The sequence below is a fragment of the Chiloscyllium punctatum genome, chromosome 14, assembly GCF_047496795.1.
Source record: "Chiloscyllium punctatum isolate Juve2018m chromosome 14, sChiPun1.3, whole genome shotgun sequence".
Taxonomy (NCBI): Eukaryota; Metazoa; Chordata; class Chondrichthyes; order Orectolobiformes; family Hemiscylliidae; genus Chiloscyllium; species Chiloscyllium punctatum.
Genome location: NC_092752.1, coordinates 45,255,805 through 45,279,610, shown reverse-complemented (window position 1 = coordinate 45,279,610; position 23,806 = coordinate 45,255,805). Strand labels below are relative to the sequence as shown.

Below are 23,806 nucleotides of genomic sequence, written 5' to 3'. Positions count from 1 at the left end.
CCCAGTGATAAAAATCTTTCCTAACAGGAAACTTTGAGATATATTTTTTATCCCCTCATCCAAATCATTTATATAGTATATATATAATGAATAACTGGGGTCCCAGAACCAATCCCTGTGGCATCCCGCTAGTTACTGCCTGCCAATTGGAAAAGGACCCATTAATTTCAACTCATTGTTTCCTCCCTGCCAATCAGCTTTCTATCCATCTCAATGGACTTCCCCCAATCCATGCTCTTTAATCTAGCAGTCTGGCTGTTCACTGAAAGCAGGTAGTCAGTTGTGAAGCTGCTGGATCCAAAGAAGCAGCTCCATGTTGATCCCCCTCTCTCTGACATCTCTCCTGTAAGACCCTGTGTTTGATTTTACCTTTTGTGTCAAGGGGTGTTTATGAAGATTGTTGTAAGTATTTGGAACAGCATCATTAAATTGGGTTTTCAGATAGGTTAAGTTATTCTATATTCTATTCTCTTCAGTTTGTGTTTCATTCAGTAATCTTGTAAATAAATTCTGTTTTGTTTAAAACAACTAAGTGGTTTGGCCAGCTGCAACCCTCGTGGAATATTCACTTACGCCTGCTTAAAACAACGAGCAAAGTTAGGGTCCGGGCTCCTTTCTTGAGAGGGTCTGGTCCAGTCCATAACAAGCAAAATATGTAATCAGCTGCTCAACTATTTCTTTGTCTTCTAATATATGTTTGCCCCGTTCCTGTCTGTAGGGGACCTACATTTGTTTTCACCAATCTCCTTCTCTTCACATACCTATAGAAATGCTCTGTGCAAGTTTATTTTCATATAGGATTTTTCCCTATTAATCAATCCCTCGGTCGGTCTTTGCTGAATTCTAAACTGCTCCTAAATAACTCCCCAGACTTATTATTTTTCTTGACCAATGTATACAGCTTCCTTAGATTGGATACTATCTTGAGTTTTCTTTGTGAGCCATGGAGTGGCTCTCTTACTCATTTTGCTTTTGTGCCAGACAGGAAAAAAATAGTTGTTGCAGTTCCCCACGCCTTCCCTGAATGTTTGACATTGCCTATCCACTGTCATCCCCTTAAGTAACTCTCGCCGATCTTTCAAGGCCAATTCGCGCCTCATATCTTTATAGTTTCCTTGATTAAGATTCAGAACCCTAGTCTCTGAATCAACAATTATCTCCGTCTTGATAAAAAGCATTCTATTATGTTATGGTCACTCAACCCTAAGGGGTCTCGCAAAGCTAGATTGGCAATGATTGCCTTCTTATTACAAATTACCCAGTCTAAGATAACTTGCTCTCTGGTTGGTTCCTCCACATAGTGGTCAAGAAAACCATCCTGTATACACTCCAGGATCTTCTACAGCATTGTGGCTAATTTGATTTGCCCAATCTATGTACAGATTAAAATCACCCATGATCACCGATATTCCCTCATCACATGCATCTCTCATTTCCTGTTCAATGCCATTCCCAACATCACCACTGCAATTTGGGTCTCTGCCTCTGACACCCAGTAATGGTTTTTGCCTCTTGATAATTCTCAAATCTATTCATAGAGACTTTACATTGTCAGAGTGAATATCCTTTCTCACTATTGTGATAACTTCCTCTTTAACCAGCAATGATACTCGACCACCTTTTTCCTTTTTGCCTGTTCTTCCTAAATACTGAATACCCTGGGACATGCAGTTCCCGGCCCTGGTCACCTTATAGCCATGTCTCCGTAATTCCAGTTATATCGAGCTTGTTTACATCTATCTACGCGATTAGTTCACCCACTTTATTGCAAATACTATGTGCATTATACCACAAAAGCCTGTAAGCATGTCTTTTCAACACTGTTAGTCTCCTTCCCAGTGTTTTTCTCAATAGACCTGTTTCAGTTATGTCCTTGGTTTCTCTGCCTATCACATTTTTGATTCCCTTTTCTACCTTTTGCTTTTGTCCTTGCTCCCTCCTTCTCTGACTCCTGACTCTTAAATTTATAAATAGAAAGCAGGAATTTTCAGTATTGCTTCGCATGGGCCCACTGAACATGTTACCTAGTAAGGTAACAAAACGTCTGGAAATGAACCTTGCAGCTCAGCGAGCAAACCTACATCCAAAACCTCAATGTGTGCTACAAATCTTCTCAAAACTCATTTGGAGAAACCCTCTGGAGCCAGAGGCCCCTGGACCCAGTGTCTTCTTGGTGTTACCTTGTTTCACGTGTCTGCTGTTATGTTGTGTGTCTTTCTCACTACCAAAGGTCCCCCTCCTCATTTACTCCAGCAATCAAACATTACTCACTCCACTGTTGGAGTAACTTAACACTACTTCTTACTAATGATATGCCAGGTATGCAAAATTTGGTTGCCTGTCTCTGAAAGACAACAGAATATACATAGACAAAGATAGAGTGAAAACTCTTGGAGAGCTATAAAACTTGATTAATAATTGATTCATTGAAAAATGAATGAATACCCTTTATTGCCACATGCATTCAATATAAAAGAAGTGGAAGGTGTGTACTGTCACTCGTGCATAAGTGCCATTCAAAGAATAAACTTTTTTTAAACGTTAAAGTTCAATTTTTCCTTCTCTGCTGCTAGAGCATACATCAGAGTGTCCCACTCCCAGCTTCCCGGCCCACACCATGCTGCTGCCAGTGTCCCTCTCCCGGCCCACACCGTGCTGCTGTCAGTGTCCCTCTCCCGGCCCACACCGTGCTGTTGCCAGTGTCCCTCTCCCGGCCCACACCGTGCTGCTGCCAGTGTCCCTCTCCCGGCCCACACCGTGCTGCTGTCAGTGTCCTTCTCCTGGCCCACACCATGCTGCTGTCAGTGTCCCACTGCCAGCCCACACCATGCTACTGTCAGTATCCCACTCCCGGCCCATACCATACTGCTGTCAGTGTCCCTCTCCCAGCTTCCCGGCCCAAACCATGCTGTTGTCAGTGTCCCACTCCCAGCTTCCCGCCCCACACCATGCTGCTGTCAGTATCCTATTCCCAGCTTCCGCGGCTCACACCATCTGCTGTCAGTGTCCCTCTTCCGGCCCACACCATCTGCTGTCAGTGTCTCTCTTCCGGCCCACACCATCTGCTGTCAGTGTCCCTCTTCCGGCCCACACCATCTGCTGTCAGTGTCCCTCTTCCGGCCCACACCAACTGCTGTCAGTGTCCCTCTCCCGGCCCTCACCACGCTGCTGTCAGTGTCCCTCTCCCAGCTTCCCGGCCCACACCATGCTGCTGTCAGTGTCCCACTCCCGGCCCACACCATGCTGCTGTCAGTGTCCCACTCCCGGCCCACACCATGCTGTTGTCAGTGTCCCACTTCCAGCTTCACGCCCCACACCATGCTGCTGTCAGTGTCCCACTCCCAGCTTCCCGGCCCACACCATTCTGCTGTCAGTGTCCCTCTCACAGCCTACGCCACGCTGCTGTCAGTGTCCCTCTAGCGGCCCACACCATTCTGCTGTCAGTGTCCCTCTAGCGGCCCACTCCATGCTGCTGCCAGTGTCCCACTCCCGGCCCACTCCATGCTGCTGCCAGTGTCCCACTCCCGGCCCACACCATGCTGCTGTCAGTGCCCCCCTCCTGGCCCACACCATGCTGCTGTCAGTGTCCCTCCCCCAGCCCACATTATGCTACTGTCAGTATCCCACTCCCGACCCACACCATGCTGCTGTCAGTGTCCCACGCCTGGCCCACACCGTGCTGCTGTCAGTGTCCTTCTCCCGGCCCACACCGTGCTGCTGTCAGTGTCCCTCTCCCGGCCCACACCGTGCTGCTGTCAGTGTCCTTCTCCCGGCCCACACCGTGCTGCTGTCAGTGTCCTTCTCCCGGCCCACACCGTGCTGCTGTCAGTGTCCTTCTCCCGGCCCACACCGTGCTGCTGTCAGTGTCCTTCTCCCGGCCCACACCGTGCTGCTGTCAGTGTCCCTCTCCCGGCCAACACCATGCTGCTGTCAGTGTCCCTCTCCCGGCCAACACCATGCTGCTGTCAGTGTCCTATTCCTAGCTTCCCAGCCCACATCATGCTGCTGTCAGTGTCCCTCTCCCGGCCAACACCATGCTGCTGTCAGTGTCCCTCTCCCGGCCAACACCATGCTGCTGTCAGTGTCCCTCTTCCGGCCCACACCATCTGCTGTCAGTGTCCCTCTCCCGGCCCTCACCACGCTGCTGTCAGTGTCCCACTCCCAGCTTCCTGGCCCACACCATGCTGCTGTCAGGCCCCACTCCCAGCTTGCCGGCCCACACCATGCTGCTGTCAGTATCCCACTCCCGGCCCATACCATGCTGCTGTCAGTGTCCCTCTCCCAGCTTCCCGGCCCAAACCATGCTGTTGTCAGTGTCCCACTCCCAGTTTCCCGCCCCACACCATGCTGCTGTCAGTGTCCTATTCCCAGCTTCCGTGGCTCACACCATCTGCTGTCAGTGTCCCTCTTCCGGCCCACACCATCTGCTGTCAGTGTCTCTCTTCCGGCCCACACCATCTGCTGTCAGTGTCCCTCTTCCGGCCCACACCATCTGCTGTCAGTGTCCCTCTCCCGGCCCTCACCACGCTGCTGTCAGTGTCCCTCTCCCAGCTTCCCGGCCCACACCATGCTGCTGTCAGTGTCCCACTCCCGGCCCACACCATGCTGTTGTCAGTGTCCCACTCCCAGCCCACACCATGCTGTTGTCAGTGTCCCACTTCCAGCTTCACGCCCCACACCATGCTGCTGTCAGTGTCCCACTCCCGGCCCACACCATGCTGTTGTCAGTGTCCCACTTCCAGCTTCACGCCCCACACCATGCTGCTGTCAGTGTCCCACTCCCAGCTTCCCGGCCCACACCATTCTGCTGTCAGTGTCCCTCTCACGGCCTACGCCACGCTGCTGTCAGTGTCCCTCTAGCGGCCCACACTATGCTGCTGTCAGTGTCCCACTCCCGGCCCACTCCATGCTGCTGCCAATGTCCCACTCCTGGCCCACACCATGCTGCTGTCAGTGCCCCTCTCCCGGCCCACACCATGCTACTGTCAGTGTCCCTCTCCCAGCCCACACCATGCTGCTGTCAGTATCACACTCCCGACCCACACCATGCTGCTGTCAGTGTCCCACGCCTGGCCCACACCATGCTACTGTCAGTGTCCCTCTCCCAGCCCACACCATGCTGCTGTCAGTATCACACTCCCAACCCACACCATGCTGCTGTCAGTGTCCCACTCCCGACCCACACCACGCTGCTGTCAGTGTCCCACACCTGGCCCACACCATGCTACTGTCAGTATCACACTCCCGGCCCACACCATGCTGCTGTCAGTGTCCCTCTCCCAGCCCACACCGTGTTGCTGTCAGTATCACACTCCCGGCCCACACCACGCTGCTGTCAGTGTCCCACTCCCGGCCCACTCCATGCTGCTGTCAGTATCCCACTCCCGACCCACACCACGCTGCTGTCAGTGTCCCACGCCTGGCCCACACCATGCTGCTGTCAGTGTCCCTCGCCCAGCCCACACCATGCTGCTGTCAGTATCACACTCCTGGCCCACACCATGCTGGTGTCAGTGTCCCTCTCCCGGCCCACACCATGCTGCTGTCAGTATCACACTCCTGGCCCACACCATGCTGGTGTCAGTGTCCCTCTCCCGGCCCACACCATGCTGCTGTCAGTATCACACTCCCGGCCCACACCATGCAGCTGTCAGTGTCCCTCTCCCGGCCCACACCATGCTGCTGTCAGTATCACACTCCCGGCCCACACCATGGTGCTGTCAGTGTCCCTCTCCCGGCCCACACAATACTACTGTCAATGTCACATTCCCGGCCCACACCATGCTGCAGTCAGTGTCCCACTCCCGGCCCACACCATGCTGCTGTCAGTGTCCACTCCCAGCCCAAGCCATGCTGCAGTCAGTATCCCACTCCCGGTCCACACCATACTGCTGTCGATGTCCCACTCCCAGCTTCCCGGCCCACACTATGCTGCTCTCAGTGTCCCATTCCCAGCTTCCCGGTCCACACTATGCTACTGTCAGTGTCCCACTCCCGGCCCACTCCATGCTGCTGTCAGTGTCCCTCTCATGGCCCACACCATGCTGCTGTCAGTGTCCCTCCCCCACCCCACACCATGCTGCTGTCAGAGTCCCACTCCAGGCCCACACCATGCTGCTGTCAATGTTCCACTCCCAGCTTCCAGGCCCACCCTATGCTGCTGTCTGTGGCCCTCTCCTGGCCCACACCGTGCTGCTGTCAGTGTCCCATTCCCAGCTTCCAGGCCCACACCATGCTGCTGTCAGTGGCCCTCTCCCGGCCCACACCATGCTGCTGTCAGTGGCCCTCTCCCGGCCCACACCATGCTGCTGTCAGTGGCCCTCTCCCGTCCCACGCCATGCTGCTGTCAGTGGCCCTCTCCCGTCCCACGCCATGCTGCTGCCAGTGTCCCTCTCCCGGCCCACACCGTGCTGCTGCCAGTGTCCCTCTCCCGGCCCACACCGTGCTGCTGTCAGTGTCCCTCTCCCGGCCCACACCGTGCTGCTGTCAGTGTCCCTCGCCCGGCCCACACCGTGCTGCTGTCAGTGTCCCTCTCCCGGCCAACACCATGCTGCTGTCAGTGTCCTATTCCTAGCTTCCCAGCCCACATCATGCTGCTGTCAGTGTCCCACTCCCAGCTTCCAGGCCCACACCATGCTGCTGTCAGTGTCCCTCGCCCGGCCCACACCGTGCTGCTGTCAGTGTCCTATTCCTAGCTTCCCAGCCCACATCATGCTGCTGTCAGTGTCCCACTCCCAGCTTGCCAGCCCACACCATGCTACTGTCAGTATCCCACTCCCGGCCCATACCATGCTGCTGTCAGTGTCCCTCTCCCAGCTTCCCGGCCCAAACCATGCTGTTGTCAGTGTCCCACTCCCAGTTTCCCGCCCCACACCATGCTGCTGTCAGTGTCCTATTCCCAGCTTCCGTGGCTCACACCATCTGCTGTCAGTGTCCCTCTTCCGGCCCACACCATGCTACTGTCAGTGTCCCTCTCCCAGCCCACACCATGCTGCTGTCAGTATCACACTCCCGACCCACACCATGCTGCTGTCAGTGTCCCACGCCTGGCCCACACCATGCTACTGTCAGTGTCCCTCTCCCAGCCCACACCATGCTGCTGTCAGTATCACACTCCCAACCCACACCATGCTGCTGTCAGTGTCCCACTCCCGACCCACACCACGCTGCTGTCAGTGTCCCACACCTGGCCCACACCATGCTACTGTCAGTATCACACTCCCGGCCCACACCATGCTGCTGTCAGTGTCCCTCTCCCAGCCCACACCGTGTTGCTGTCAGTATCACACTCCCGGCCCACACCACGCTGCTGTCAGTGTCCCACTCCCGGCCCACTCCATGCTGCTGTCAGTATCCCACTCCCGACCCACACCACGCTGCTGTCAGTGTCCCACGCCTGGCCCACACCATGCTGCTGTCAGTGTCCCTCGCCCAGCCCACACCATGCTGCTGTCAGTATCACACTCCTGGCCCACACCATGCTGGTGTCAGTGTCCCTCTCCCGGCCCACACCATGCTGCTGTCAGTATCACACTCCTGGCCCACACCATGCTGGTGTCAGTGTCCCTCTCCCGGCCCACACCATGCTGCTGTCAGTATCACACTCCCGGCCCACACCATGCAGCTGTCAGTGTCCCTCTCCCGGCCCACACCATGCTGCTGTCAGTATCACACTCCCGGCCCACACCATGGTGCTGTCAGTGTCCCTCTCCCGGCCCACACAATACTACTGTCAATGTCACATTCCCGGCCCACACCATGCTGCAGTCAGTGTCCCACTCCCGGCCCACACCATGCTGCTGTCAGTGTCCACTCCCAGCCCAAGCCATGCTGCAGTCAGTATCCCACTCCCGGTCCACACCATACTGCTGTCGATGTCCCACTCCCAGCTTCCCGGCCCACACTATGCTGCTCTCAGTGTCCCATTCCCAGCTTCCCGGTCCACACTATGCTACTGTCAGTGTCCCACTCCCGGCCCACTCCATGCTGCTGTCAGTGTCCCTCTCATGGCCCACACCATGCTGCTGTCAGTGTCCCTCCCCCACCCCACACCATGCTGCTGTCAGAGTCCCACTCCAGGCCCACACCATGCTGCTGTCAATGTTCCACTCCCAGCTTCCAGGCCCACCCTATGCTGCTGTCTGTGGCCCTCTCCTGGCCCACACCGTGCTGCTGTCAGTGTCCCATTCCCAGCTTCCAGGCCCACACCATGCTGCTGTCAGTGGCCCTCTCCCGGCCCACACCATGCTGCTGTCAGTGGCCCTCTCCCGGCCCACACCATGCTGCTGTCAGTGGCCCTCTCCCGTCCCACGCCATGCTGCTGTCAGTGGCCCTCTCCCGTCCCACGCCATGCTGCTGCCAGTGTCCCTCTCCCGGCCCACACCGTGCTGCTGCCAGTGTCCCTCTCCCGGCCCACACCGTGCTGCTGTCAGTGTCCCTCTCCCGGCCCACACCGTGCTGCTGTCAGTGTCCCTCGCCCGGCCCACACCGTGCTGCTGTCAGTGTCCCTCTCCCGGCCAACACCATGCTGCTGTCAGTGTCCTATTCCTAGCTTCCCAGCCCACATCATGCTGCTGTCAGTGTCCCACTCCCAGCTTCCAGGCCCACACCATGCTGCTGTCAGTGTCCCTCGCCCGGCCCACACCGTGCTGCTGTCAGTGTCCTATTCCTAGCTTCCCAGCCCACATCATGCTGCTGTCAGTGTCCCACTCCCAGCTTGCCAGCCCACACCATGCTACTGTCAGTATCCCACTCCCGGCCCATACCATGCTGCTGTCAGTGTCCCTCTCCCAGCTTCCCGGCCCAAACCATGCTGTTGTCAGTGTCCCACTCCCAGTTTCCCGCCCCACACCATGCTGCTGTCAGTGTCCTATTCCCAGCTTCCGTGGCTCACACCATCTGCTGTCAGTGTCCCTCTTCCGGCCCACACCATCTGCTGTCAGTGTCCCTCTTCCGGCCCACACCATCTGCTGTCAGTGTCCCTCTTCCGGCCCACACCATCTGCTGTCAGTGTCCCTCTCCCGGCCCTCACCACGCTGCTGTCAGTGTCCCTCTCCCAGCTTCCCGGCCCACACCATGCTGCTGTCAGTGTCCCACTCCCGGCCCACACCATGCTGTTGTCAGTGTCCCACTCCCAGCCCACACCATGCTGTTGTCAGTGTCCCACTTCCAGCTTCACGCCCCACACCATGCTGCTGTCAGTGTCCCACTCCCGGCCCACACCATGCTGTTGTCAGTGTCCCACTTCCAGCTTCACGCCCCACACCATGCTGCTGTCAGTGTCCCACTCCCAGCTTCCTGGCCCACACCATTCTGCTGTCAGTGTCCCTCTCACGGCCTACGCCACGCTGCTGTCAGTGTCCCTCTAGCGGCCCACACCATTCTGCTGTCAGTGTCCCTCTAGCGGCCCACACTATGCTGCTGTCAGTGTCCCACTCCCGGCCCACTCCATGCTGCTGCCAATGTCCCACTCCCGGCCCACACCATGCTGCTGTCAGTGCCCCTCTCCTGGCCCACACCACGCTGCTGTCAGTGTCCCTCTAGCGGCCCACACCATTCTGCTGTCAGTGTCCCACGCCTGGCCCACACCATGCTGCTGTCAGTGTCCCACGCCTGGCCCACACCATGCTACTGTCAGTGTCCCTCTCCCAGCCCACACCATGCTGCTGTCAGTATCACACTCCCGACCCACACCACGCTGCTGTCAGTGTCCCACGCCTGGCCCACACCATGCTGCTGTCAGTGTCCCTCTCCCAGCCCACACCATGCTGCTGTCAGTATCACACTCCCGGCCCACACCATGCTGCTGTCAGTGTCCCTCTCCCAGCCCACACCGTGCTGCTGTCAGTATCACACTCCCGGCCCACACCACGCTGCTGTCAGTGTCCCTCTCCCAGCCCACACCATGCTACTGTCAGTATCACACTCCCGGCCCACACCACGCTGCTGTCAGTGTCCCACTCCCGGCCCACTCCATGCTGCTGTCAGTGTCCCACTCCCGGCCCACTCCATGCTGCTGTCAGTATCCCACTCCCGGCCCACTCCATGCTACTGTCAGTATCACACTCCCGACCCACACCATGCTGCTGTCAGTGTCCCACGCCTGGCCCACACCGTGCTGCTGTCAGTGTCCCTCTCCCAGCCCACACCATGCTGCTGTCAGTATCACACTCCCGGCCCACACCATGCTGCTGTCTGTGTCCCTCTCCCGGCCCACACCGTGCTGCTGTCAGTATCACACTCCCGGCCCACACCACACTGCTGTCAGTGTCCCACTCCCGGCCCACTCCATGCTGCTGTCAGTGTCCCACTCCCGGCCCACTCCATGCTGCTGTCAGTATCCCACTCCCGACCCACACCATGCTGCTGTCAGTGTCCCATGCCTGGCCCACACCATGCTACTGTCAGTGTCCCACTCCCGGCCCACTCCATGCTGCTGTCAGTATCCCACTCCCGACCCACACCATGCTGCTGTCAGTGTCCCATGCCTGGCCCACACCATGCTGCTGTCAGTATCACACGCCTGGCCCACACCATGCTACTGTCAGTGTCCCTCTCCCAGCCCACACCATGCTGCTGTCAGTATCACACTCCCGGCCCACACCATGCTGCTGTCTGTGTCCCTCTCCCGGCCCACACCGTGCTGCTGTCAGTATCACACTCCCGGCCCATCCATGCTGCTGTCAGTGTCCCTCTCCCGGCCCACACCATGCTGCTGTCAGTATCACACTCCCGGCCCACACCATGCTGCTGTCAGTGTCCCTCTCCCAGCCCACACCATGCTGCTGTCAGTATCACACTCCCGGCCCACACCATGCTGCTGTCAGTGTCCCTCTCCTGGCCCACACCATGCTGCTGTCAGTATCACACTCCCGGCCCACACCATGCTGCTGTCAGTGTCCCTCTCCTGGCCCACACAATACTACTGTCAATGTCACATTCCCGGCCCACACCATGCTGCAGTCAGTGTCCCACTCCAGGCCCACACCATGCTGCTGTCAATGTTCCACTCTCAGCTTCCAGGCCCACCCTATGCTGCTGTCAGTATCCCACTCCCGGCCCACACCGTGCTGCTGTCAGTGTCCCACTCCCAGCTTCCAGGCCCACACCATGCTGCTGTCAGTGGCCCTCTCCCGTCCCACGCCATGTTGCTGTCAGTGGCCCTCTCCCGTCCCACGCCATGCTGCTGTCAGTGGCCCTCTCCCGTCCCACGCCATGTTGCTGTCAGTGGCCCTCTCCCGTCCCACGCCATGCTGCTGTCAGTGGCCCTCTCCCGTCCCACGCCATGCTGCTGTCAGTGGCCCTCTCCCGTCCCACGCCATGCTGCTGTCAGTGGCCCTCTCCCGTCCCACACCATGCTGCTGTCAGTTTCCCATACCCAGCTTGCCGGGCCACACCATGCTTTTGTATGCGTCCCTCTCCCAGCCCACTCCATGCTGCTGTCAGTTATCCACACCATGCTGCAGTCACTGGCCCTCACTCGGCCCACACCACGCTGCTGTCAGTGTCCCACTCCCAGCTTTCCCATCTATTCCTTACTGCATAGAGCGTTCTGCTCAAGGCTTTCCAAGCTCACCAACCCTTTCTGTAGCCATGCTACCTCTGAAAGTTCTGCCACCTTTGCGAAATCTCTCAAAGTTGGCTCCTGCCTTATTGTCTTTATCAGGTAAGTTTGAGCGAAAAGATAAGGTTGAGAAGGTAAGAGGAAGAAAAAAGTTGCAAATGAGTCTGACAAGCCCAGGCACAGAAGCCTGTACGCTGTCCAGTCTACTGCTGCTACCTTGGAAGATGTCGAATAATTCGCAGTTTTCAACTGCTCGAGATATCTCAATCACTTTCTTTTTCAACTGTGTTTTCTGTCATTAACTCCAAATGTTATGGCTCGGGGAAGTTGGCAGCTGGCTACACTGAAACTCTTTTCGACCCACTTCACTATGTTTCCTGCAGTGTTAGTCTTCAAGGTTCTGCTAAAAAACACATTCTCGGGATCTTAATACACAGGTCTCAGTGCCAAGTGTATTTTGTAATTATCCGTGCAGGTTACTGATCCTGGATGTTTTGTCCAAATGCATGCCTTAATTGGGAAGAGTCAGCCGTTAGTAAATTCCTGCAACTTTACCTCTTAGCAAACCTGAGTGAGTCAGCGTAATTCTACTCACATAACAGCCCATCATTAAACCTCTCATCAGTTCCTGTTAACTTCATCCCTATCCAATGATTGACATATTTCTAATCATTAAAGGAATCTTGGTTTCTGGGGGTAAGGCAGGAACGCAGAGTTCAGGATTATCACATCAGCCATGTTTTCATTGAATGGTGGAACAAATCCGATGGGCTGATTGGCCTCCCTCTGCTCCTATCTGTTATGGTCTTATAGTTGCACTCCTTATTGAAGTTTATTGCTACTGTGTTTTCTGTTCTTAAATCAATAATCAATCCAGTCACACAAACCTGAATCCTGCGATACAGAGGCATTATGCAAAGGACAAATTTTGAGTTGTATTCCTTGCTCTCTTTGCTGAGTACACAGCAATAGATAATCTGTTCCAACAGTGTTAACTGCTTTGAGATGGCTAATGTACTGTGATAAAATGTTGGCAGAAAGTGAACTTCTAAATATTTTGCATTGCCTTTCCAAAGTATTGTAGTACTGGTTTGGAAATTTCAGTACGAGTGACATTTTTCACTTTACCAAATTCTTCAATAATTAAAACATCATCTCAAATTCAATTCAGTGTGATGAACCTGGATGATCTAACCAGGAGAGGCCTTTATCTCAGTGACATCCCACTACATGATGCAACACGAGATCTTGTTTTGCTCGGTGAGCAATTCAGAGAAGAGTACAAACTCACACAGGAACTAGAAATTTTGACTGATCGGCTACAACATACACTTCGAGAATTAGAAGATGAAAAGAAAAAGACAGACAGGTAAGCTACCATCAGGAAGAGAGTTCGTATGCGTCTTGTCACATCTTGTCATTAATTTCACAACTTTTCAAGCTAACAGCTGAGAGTACATTGAATAAGGGAACTGTGTTATCTGGACAGCTGAGAGAGACTCAGACTTTTCTCTTTAGCAGATCATATCCTGGGAGAATGTTGAGATTTGATTTAATAGAGATGCTAAAAATTGAGGGATTTTGATTATAGCAAGGAGAAAGAATTTTTTTTTCCACGAGCAAGAGCTCTTAGATTTAGAATAATTTTCAAAAAAGCCAACATGAACTTGAGAAATGTTTGATTCAGCAAGCTATTTGGAATGCATAATCTAAAGGTGAGGTGGAAGCAAATTCAATGGTAACCTTCAAAAGGGCATTTGATATACATTTGATGAAGAAAATTTTTAGGGCCAAGAGTAGATGACCGGGACTAATTGGTAACTCATGCACTGAGCTGCTACAGTCATGATAGATTAAAAAGTCCTTTCCCACTGAATGCCATAACTCATTGTATGAGTTATTCCTGAGTTTGATTTGATTTCCATTCCTATTTGATGTAAAACAGCAAAGGTGGCTCAACCTTGGCTAACAAGTGAAACCCAAAGAGGAGATGTAGAAATTAGCCAGAAAAAGTAGCAGACCTGAGGATTGGGAGCAATTTAAAATTCAGCAGAGGAGAACAACAGGTTTAATTCGAAAGAGAAAAACTGACTGCAAAAAAAGATTGGTGAAGACAAATGTAGATCCCTTGAAGTTAAAATCAGGTGAATTTGTAATGGACAACAGAGATGGCAGACCCAGCTGATCAAATACTTTGGATGTGTCTTCACAAAAAATCTTCAGGAAATGCTCGGGGTCAGAATGTCAAGCACAGAAGAGTAACTGAAGGAAATCCTTACTAGTCAGGAAATAGTATTAGAGAAATTGATGGGATTAATACCTGATAAGTCTTCAGGGCCTGGTACATAAGGAAATGGCCTTAGAAATAGTGAAGGCATTGGTGGTCATTTTCCAGCATTCTGTAGACTCTGGAAGAGTTCCACTGGACTATTCCACTGTTTATAAAAGGAAGGAGAGAGAAAATTGACAATTATGTTCACCTGCTATTGGTTGTGGGAGTCAATTATTATAACTGAACATTTGGCGAGGAATGAGAATTGGTCCTAGTCAGCATGGATTCATGAAAGAGAAATCATGCTTGACATTCTGGTGTATTTTGTGGATGTGACTAAATGAGTGGACAAGAAAGGATCAGTTCACGTTGTGTATCTTAACTTTCAAAAGACTTCTGCCACAGTTGCATGCAAGAGATTAGGAAAGAAAATGAAAGCTGATGATATCAGAGGTGATATATTGACAGGGATAGAGAAATGGTCAGCAGAGAGGAAGCTAAGAATTGGAATAAACTGATGCTTTTTAGAGTGCCAGGCCATGACAAGTGTACCACAGAGTTCAGTGCTGGGAATCTAGCTGTTCACCATATACATTAGTAATTTGTACAAAGGAATTGAATGCCACATCTCCAAATTTACAGATGACACTAAGCTGGATGGCAGTGTGTGCTCTGAGGAGGATACTAAGAGGCTGCAGGGTGACTTGGTCAGGCTGACAGAGTGGAAAAATACTTGATAAGTGCAAAATAATATTGATAAATGTGCGGTTATCCACTTTGGTGACAAAAGCAGGAAGGCAGATTATTATCTGAATGGTGGTAGTTAGGAAAAAGGTGAAGTCCAGTGCGACCTGGTATCATGGTAGAATAGTTACTGAAGGTTATAATGCAAGTGCAGCAGGCAGTGAGGAAGCTATGTTGGCCTTCATAGCGAGAGGATTTGAGTATAGGAGTAGGGATGTCTTGCTGCAGTTATACGGGCCTTATGGGTGAGGCCACACCTTGAGTAATGTGTGCAGTTTTGGTCCAACAAACGTTCACCAGACTGATTCCCAGGACAGCAGGGCTGACATATGAAGAAATACTGGCTTGTACTCACTAAAATTTAGAAAAATAACGGGAATCTCAGAGGAACATATACAATCCTGATGGGACTGGACAAGCGAGATGTGGGAAGAATGTTCTCTGTGTTAGGGAAGTCCAGAAGTAGGGGTCACAGTCTAAGAATAAAGGGCAAGCCATTTAGGACTGAGATGAAAGATTTGTCGACAGAGTTCTGAACCTGTAGAATTCTCTCCCACAGGACAGGGAAAAAGGCTTTTGGCACAACGGCCTTTAGCAATCAGAGCACTGAGTCTAGTCGTTGGAAGTTATGTTGCAGTTGTCTCAGACGTTAGTGAGACCCCACTTGGAGTATTGTGTTGAGTTTTAATCACCTTTTTATACGAGGAATGTTATTCAAAAGATGGCAGAAGAAATTTACAAGGATGTTGCCAGGAGTCAAGGGAATGAGTCATAGGGAGAGGTTAGACCAGCTCGGACTTTTCTCTTTAAAGCATAGGAGATTGAAAGTGGGATCTTATCGAAGTGTATAAGACCATGAGAGGCATGGAGAGGGTGGGGAATCGAGGACTAGAGGGCATTAGTTTAAGATAAGAGAGAAAAGAATAAAAGGGAAACTGAAGGGCAACTTTTTTTGGTACACATGTGGAATGAGCTGTGGAAGTGGTGGAGGCAGTTACATGGACAAGATTTAAAAGGCATTTGTACATATAGTTGGACAGGAAAGGTTTAAAAGGATATAGGTCAAGTGCAGAGAAATGGGGTTAGCATGGATAGACATTTTAATCAGCATGGACCAGTTTGGGCAATGGGCCTGTTTCCATGCTGTATGTCTCTCTTTTGGTACCAGCTCACTTGATATGTTCAAGAGGCAGCTGGATGTGGCCCTAGCGGCTAAAGGGATCAGGGGTATGGAGAGAAAACGGGAATGGGATACTGAATTTGTGTGATCAGTCATGATCATTTGAATAGTGGTGCAGGCTCAGTGGGCCGAACGGCCTACTCCTGCACCTATTTTCTATTTTTCTACTGCAGTCACATGTACGTAAGTACAGTGAAAAGCTCAGTTTTGCAAGCAATACAGCCAGATCATAGCAAGCAAGGACATAAAGATCAAAGGACACTTAGAGAGAGGCATTCAAATTACACTGGACAGGAGCTGTGCAAAGCAAGATCAACATTAGCAAGATCAGCATTATTTGAATTTAAGAGAGTCATCAACCTAATAATGAACGTGTGTGTGTTTGTGTGTGTGTGTGTGTGTGTGTGTGTGTTTTCAAGCTTCTGTATCTTCTGCCTGATGGGAGTGATTGGAGGACACTTTTACTGGGGTGGGAGAAGTCTTTGATGATGTCGGAATACTTTCTGTGGCAACAACAATTGTAAATGGATGGGAGGTTGGCTTCTGTGATGGTCTGGGCTGTACACACAATCTTCTGTAGTTTATAATGGTCCTGGCCAGAGTAGCTGCTGTACAAGACCATTGTGCACCAGGATAGTATGCTTTCTATGACGTATCTCTCAAAGTTGTTGAGTGTCCTTCTGGATATTCCAAATTTCTGAATCCATCTGTGGAAGCTGAGGTGTTGCTGTGCTTGCTTGACTGTTAGCTCTATACGAGAGGTCTAGGGCAGGTTGTCGGTTTTTGTCACTCCTATGAACTTGATGCTCTTGATCCTCCCCACCTCAGGGCCGTTGATGTAGATGGGAGCGTGCTCTCCTCCATTCTTTCTGAAGTTAATTATCTATTTTGTAGTTTTGCTGACATTGAGAGAGAGGTTGTTATCATTGCACCATGTTACCAAGCCCTCTATCTCTTTTCTATATTCTGACTCATCATTGTTTGATATCCAGAGTCAAAAAGTGTGACACTGGAAAATCAAAGCAGGTCAGGCAGCATCCGAAGAGCAGGAGAGTCGATGTTTCTAGCATAAGCTCTTCATTAGGAATGAGGGGGTGTCGAAGGGGCTGACAGATAAATGGGACAGGGCTTAGCTGCGGGAGGTAGCTGGGAATGTGATAGGTAGATGAAGGTGGGGAGAGAAAGTGATAGGTCAGAATGGAGGATAGAGTGGATAGATGGGAAGGAAGATGGACAGATACGACGGTTTAAGAGGGTGGTGCCAAGTTGGTGGGTTGGATCTGGGATAAGGTGGGAGGAGGGGGAATGAGGAAACTGGTGAAATTCACATCCCATTTGGTTGGATCCATTCTAAGGTGGAAGATGATGCATTCTTCCTCCAGGTGCTGGGTGGTTAGGATTTGGCGGTGGAGGAGGCCCAAGACTTGCATGTTGTTGGTGTGAGAGGGGGAATTAAAGTGTTCAGCCACAGGATGCTAGGCTTGATTGGCCCATGTGACCTGGAAGTCCTCTGAAATGTTCTTCAATTTGGTGTCTTGTCTCCCCAATGTAGAGGAGACCATATTGAGAGCAACAGATATAGTAGATGAGGCATTTGGATGTGCAAGAAAACCTCTGCTCTCTGTGGAAGGATCCTTTGGGACCTTGGATGGATGTGAGGGGGTTGTGTGGGTGCAGGTTTTACATCCCTTGCGGTAGCAAGGGAAAGTGCTGTGAGCAGAGCGTGGGCTGGTGGAGGGGCATGGACCTAATGAGGGATTTGCGGAGGGAATGGTCTTTGCAGGATACTGAAAGGGTTGGGGAGGGAAATATATCTCCAGTGGCGGGGTCTGATTGTAGGTGGCAGAAATGGTGAAAGATGATGCATTGTATCCAGAGGGTGGTGGTGGAAGGTGGGGACTGGGCAGTTCTGTCCTTGTTGCGATTAGAGGGGTGGGGTTCAAAGGCAGAGGAGCTGGAAGTGGAGGAGATGCTGTGGAGGGCATCGTTGACTGCGTGGGAAGGGAAGTCGTCCTTGAAGTAGGAGGTTGTTCTGGAGTGGAATTGCTCTTCCTGGGAGCAGTTATGATGGAGGCAAAGGAATTAGGAGGAAGGGATGGTGTTTTTAAAGGAGAGGGGTTGGGAGGAGGTGTACCCCAGGAGCTGTAGGAGTTGTTGGGTTTGTTGAGTCGTTTGCCAGAGAAGGAGCTGTCCAGGAAGGGGAGGGACATGTCCGAGATGGGTGAGGTGAATGTGAGGTCAGGGTAGAAGGTATTCATGAAGGTGATGAATTGTTCAATCTCCTCATGGGAGCATGAGGTGGCGCTGATACAGCCATCGATGTAGTGGAGAAAGAGGTGGGAAATGGTGCCAGTGTAGCTGCGGAAGATGGATGGTTCCATATACCCGTCAAAGAGGCAGGCATATCCCATGGCTACCTCTTTAGTTTGAAGGAAGTGGGAGGATTGAACCAGTTCAGCCAATTGAATGAGTGTGTTGTTGGAAGGGTACTGGTTACATTGGCAGGAAAGGAAGAAACGGAAGGCTGACATGCTAATGAAATGTGTGACAGCTGGGGCATTCTTGTCTAAGAGACATGTTGGTGGTATTTTGGCAGTGCACACTTGAGAATGGCCTGAACGTATGCTCAAAGACAATATAATAGAAGTGAGTTGCAATGAAAGGAGTTGTAATGGTGTCAAAAGCAGATGGTACCACCCAACTATGATTGGACGATTGCAATGTCAATGCAATTACAACATCTGATTTGTAACCCATTCCATGTTTGGAATATGTGCTGAGAATGTGGGACAAGCCATTTGTAATTACAAATTGGATTTACACAGACGATACTGGCAGGTACTTTTATCTGAAGGTGAAGGAAATGTTGGCTTTCGTGACACCGAATGAACTGTACTAATTTAAAGTTGTGCTATTTGATATGAAGAATACGCCAGCCCCATTTCAAAGACTGACCAAAAAGGTCATTTCGGGCTAATCAAATTGTGTGGCGTCCATAGACGATCTGGTGGTTTTTGGTCACACATGGAAGGAACATTTGGACCATGTTTTGGAAGAGTGTCAGAAGACATTTGACACCTGAAAGCTGTGTTAACAACTACCCCTGTGTTAGCCACACCTAATTATGCAAAGCCATTCAAAGTGGTTATCAGTGTAAGTGACAAAGGTGTTGGTTCTCTACTGTTGCAAGATGACAACGAGAAGACAGAAAGACCTTTTGGGTATTTTTCATCAACAGTAGTATTCCACATTTGAGAAAGCGACCTTGAGTTGATGTTGTGTCTGAGACAGTTGGATAAATAATCCAGACTATATGGCAGTCAGTCAATCTTAATACTATATACTTGGCAGGGTGAGCAAATGTAATTGGCAATATGTTGTCATGACTGTGATGAAGGAAGTCAGAGGTGTTCGGTGGTGGAAGAAATGAAGTGAATTAGACTGTAGTATCAAATGGTTGCATGCTTAGAGTCAATTTAATGTGCATCCTAATAACTTGAGATTAGAGATTTTGAAAATGAAGGCATCTTTGTATATCAACAGTTTATTTTTCTTTAAAGGGTGAGGTTTTATGAGATGGGGGCCTTTAAGAAGGATTTATACTGTCATGTTTCTTTTGAAAGTAGGTGTTGTAAAGTTGGAGATGAGCTGTCTGTTCTGAGTCTAGCTAGCTTTGTCTTTTCTCAAAAGGGTTGGAACAATAGAAGCAGGTCACCCAAAACCAGGATTTCAGTTTAACTTCCAGTAGCTGTAGGAGTTTGGAAGGTGCTGAAAAATGTATTGCTGGAAAAGCACAGCAGGTCAGGTAGCATCCAAGGAGCAGGAGAATCGACGTTTCAGGCCTGAAGAAGGGCTTATGCCTGAAACGTCGATTCTCCTGCTCCTTGGATGCTGCCTGACCTGCTGCGCTTTTCCAACAACACATTTTTCAGCTCTGATCGCCAGCATCTGCAGTCCTCACTTTCTCCTAGGAGTTTGGAAGATGCCATACAGCAAAGCACTCTCTGCTACAACAAAGCACTTGCGTTCTCTCCTGCTTGCGCTCTTGCTGTTGCTCGTGCTCTGCGTCTGAGTTTTCTCTTGATGTTCTTTCCCCCAGGATGAGAGAAATGTTGAATTTAAGACAATGTGTTTTTCTGAATTGGCCTCTGCCACGGGTATGTTTTTGGAATGTTGCTATCTTGAAACAAAAAGGTGTGTTTTGTTTGAAGCCTGCTAGTTTGACCAATCAAATTAGATCCAAGACACAACGCCTTACACTTGCCTTCTAAAATAAGAAAAAAACGTTGGGGTCAGGCTATCCTCTTAATATATTTTGAGGGGTTTGATCTGCTCCATAACAAGATGATGTGCCCACGACCTCTGACCTGGCATAGGATGGGCATACCTCTCAGCCATGTCTTAAACCAAATTCCAGACTATTTACTTCAAACTGGACATAATAAAACAGAAAGCAGGATTTTCTTCTCATCTGCTTCTCTAGGTGCAGCTGACTGCTAGTCTCAGGATCCTTCTTTTAGCAGTTCCTCTAGGTACTGTTGACTACCCATGTTGAGGTCCTTCTCAGTTTCTCACTCCAACAGGTACTGCTGTCTACCTTAGGTGACTCCTGTAGGGGCTGATGATTGAAGAGATAATAGTCATAGTCATGAGAGTTTGGACATAGCGGATGAGGAACAGCTCGCATTGGTGGAGGTACAATAACCTGACGGCACAGATTTAAGGTGGTTGACAAAAACAGCAACAGCAAACTGAAGAATCTTTTGAACAGTTAGGATTGGAAGCGTAATCCTGTCATGAAAGCAAATACAATTGTGGCTTTCATAAGAGAATTTGCAGAGCTGCAGAAACAAGACGGGTGCAACTTGTAAACTTACTTCTTGTAGAGAGTCAGCAGATGAAAAAAATGGGCCGAATGGTTACAGAATGGATGGAGACCAATCCAAAGGCAAAATTTTCTCATTCCCCACAATTATGTTTGTAGGTGAGGGAGGGCCAGGAAGATCCTGGATGACGTTCTTCTACTTGCCTAGATCTCTTCACCATTTTATGATGGGTTGGCCAAGGTCTGAGATAACCAAACTGCCTCACCCCAGTTGAGACTCTTAAGTGGACAAACAATGATCAGAATTGGGACCCTGTTGTTTGCAATGTATGTATTGATTAGGAGGAGAATGCAGGTGGCCTGATGAGTAAGTTTGCTGGCACCACAAAGATTGGGGGAGCTGTGGATAATGAGGAAGATTGCCAGATGATGTAGCAGAATATTGGTAAGCAAGAGATTGGATGGAGAAATGGCAGATAGAATTTAATGTGGACAAATGTAAGGTGATGCATTTTAGAAGATCTAACACAGAAGCATGTTTACAGTAAATGGCAGAACCCTGAGAAGCTTTAATATCACAAAGGGATCTGGCATACAGGTCCAGAGATCCCTGAAAACAGGAAATCAGTCCGAGCAGCGAGAGCTATCGCAATAGAGAGAAGGACAGTGAATCTCGGGCTGAACAGCAGCAGCAGGATAAATACCTGAAGAGTGGGACCTGAGCCAATGTTACTCCAAGCAGCAACAGAACAAAGGAGAACAAACCCGACAGTAGACATCAGTCATGCAGAGCTGAATTTAAGAGCAAACCTAAGCTCCAAAGGTAATGTCTCGACGCAAAAGATGACATAGGTTTGGTTTTTCAGGAACAGATTTGCAGACTGAGTGAGTTATGTTTGAAAAAAGATAGAAGTACCTACTTTTTATAGTTGTAATCTGCCAGGAATAGAGTGGGAATGAGACACTTGAGTTTGGTGATGAATGGGTAAGGTTGTGTCATCGTTTCCTTAGCTATTGTCTGTAGTTGATAAGGTTGATTTATTTGATTGGGTTCAAAGTAGCAAGAAGCGTCGTTCAGCTAGAGCTCCTGATTTGCTTCATGGAGCTCCTGGAGTTGCAGCTGGACTCAGTATGGAGCATCCAGAAGGGTCAGAATGTCACTGATGGCAAGCTGGCTGTCACACCAGTAAGGGCTACACAAAGTTTGGGGGTGTAGGGAGGGAGCAACAGCTGCAGCCAGATCAGAAGCAACATGACTGGCATTGTTGTACACCTGGAGGATCAAAGTATAGGTGATCAGTCATGATAGGGGACTCCATAGACAGAGACAAAAAATAGGCGTTTCTGTGGCTACAGGTGAGACTCTGTGATGGTATGTTGCCTCTCAGTGGGCCAAGAATGTTCTGAAGGGAAAGGATGAGAAGCCAGATGTTGTGGTACATATTGATAGTAATGACATTGGCAGAAAGATAAGGCCCTGCAAAAGGAGTTTACAGAGTTAGGTAGCAAGTTGAAAAGCAGGATCTCTAGTGCTGTAATCATAGGATTACTCCCTGTGCCATGTGCTAGTGAAGCTAAGAATAGGAAGATAATAAAGTTAAAAAGAGTTGGTGTAGGATGAAGGGTTTCAGATATGTGGACCATTGGAAGATCTTCCACGGCAGGTGGAATTTGCATCTAAACACTGAAATCCTGGCTGGAAGTTTTGCTATTGTCATTTAGGATGTCTTAAACTAGTGGGTGAGGTTATGATGGTGGTGGTAGGGAAGCTAGAGCTACCAGAGCAATAGATCAGCAAGTGACATCATCAAGGAGGAATCAGAAACTCAGGCCACTAAGACTAAGAGGAAGATCTGACAGGGAGAGGTTACGGAAAACAGCAGGAGTGGTAGTGTGACATGTAGTTTTCTAAATGTGAGGAGCATGACAGACAATCCAGATGAATTTAGAGCATGATTTCCTAGATTATAACTATGATGTTGTAGCTTTTGCTGAGTCTTGGCTGAGAGTGGGAAAAGACTGGCAGCTTAACATTCGGGCATTTAGATATTTCAGTCAAGATAGAGAGGTTTGTAAGAGATGGGAGAGTAGTGTAGCTGATAGGGGAGAACATTACAGCCTTATGAGAGAGAATAAGGTAGAGGCCTGAATAGAGTTCAGGAATAGATTAGATTACTTAGTGTGGAAACAGGCCCTTCGGCCCAACAAGTCCACACTGACCCTCCGAAGAGTAACCCACCTAGTCCCATTTCCCTCTGACTAATGCAGTTCACCTGACCTGTACATCTTTGGACTATGGGAGGAAACCCACGCAGACACTGGGAGAATGTGCAAACTCCACACAGACAGTCGCCTGAGGCTGGAATCGAACCTGGGACCCTGGTACTGTGAGGCAGTTTTTTTGCTCTTTTCCTGTATTATATCAATTTTTGAAGCTGCCAGGATTTCATGAGCAAGAATGAAGCCAAGCAAATTATCCTGTTTCCAGATGAGAAGGGACAAGTGATACCTTCTTCAAGGACTTCTACTCCACATTCGAGAGCCTGTCCACGAGGTTTGCCCTGCCCTCCCATAGGTGCTGCTTGACCTCCATCTCCTGCAGGTGCATCAACAACTCAACCTCCTTCCTTATTAGATGACCTGTGCTTACCAGGTCAGGAACTCTGGGTCTTTGAATCTGGGGACTCCTGGTACTCCCATTTTGGCTATGCTGTTTCTGTGACTACAGAGTCGCTGGCCAATCCTATTGACCATAAACACCCTGAGGCAGGATTTCCTCCCACTTAAAGGGCTGAAGTTCCAACTCCAAACATTTAATGCTTCTTCCAGCATTAATTGGCTCTGAGGTAGCAGTAGGAATGCATTCCCCTTATCAACTGGAGGAACAGGAAACTTTGACATTTGAAAAATCCTGTTCCATGCTTCAATTCTATATTAATTGAACAGTAAACAAAGTAGCTTGAACCTGCATATGCAATATTTTTGTTTGAACTTTTCAACTTACTCAAGCTCTCTTCCACCACATCAAAATGAGCTGTCCAATGGAATATTGATAACAGTTTATATTTTGAATGTAATTCTGAACAGGACTGATTTTTAATTACATTGACTGCTAAAGAAGTCAGTATTGAGGTAAAAGTAGAGAAAAATGATTTGTTACTATTTTTAAAGTATGGCTTAAAGTTAATTATGAAATTTTGATTTTTAATGATAATTGAAAAC

At 50.0% G+C, this 23,806-nt stretch overlaps 1 protein-coding gene across 6 annotated transcripts in view; it reads left to right on the top strand.

Moving 5' to 3' along the window:
• gucy1b1 (guanylate cyclase 1 soluble subunit beta 1) overlaps nt 1-23,806 on the top strand; it is a 265,032-nt gene that overhangs the window by 201,627 nt on the left and 39,599 nt on the right. For all 6 annotated transcript variants that reach the window (XM_072584282.1, XM_072584283.1, XM_072584284.1 and 3 more), the window contains one exon: nt 12,735-12,932. In XM_072584282.1, coding sequence (XP_072440383.1) covers nt 12,735-12,932 — 198 coding nt within the window. The remainder of the gene's footprint in view (nt 1-12,734; nt 12,933-23,806) is intronic.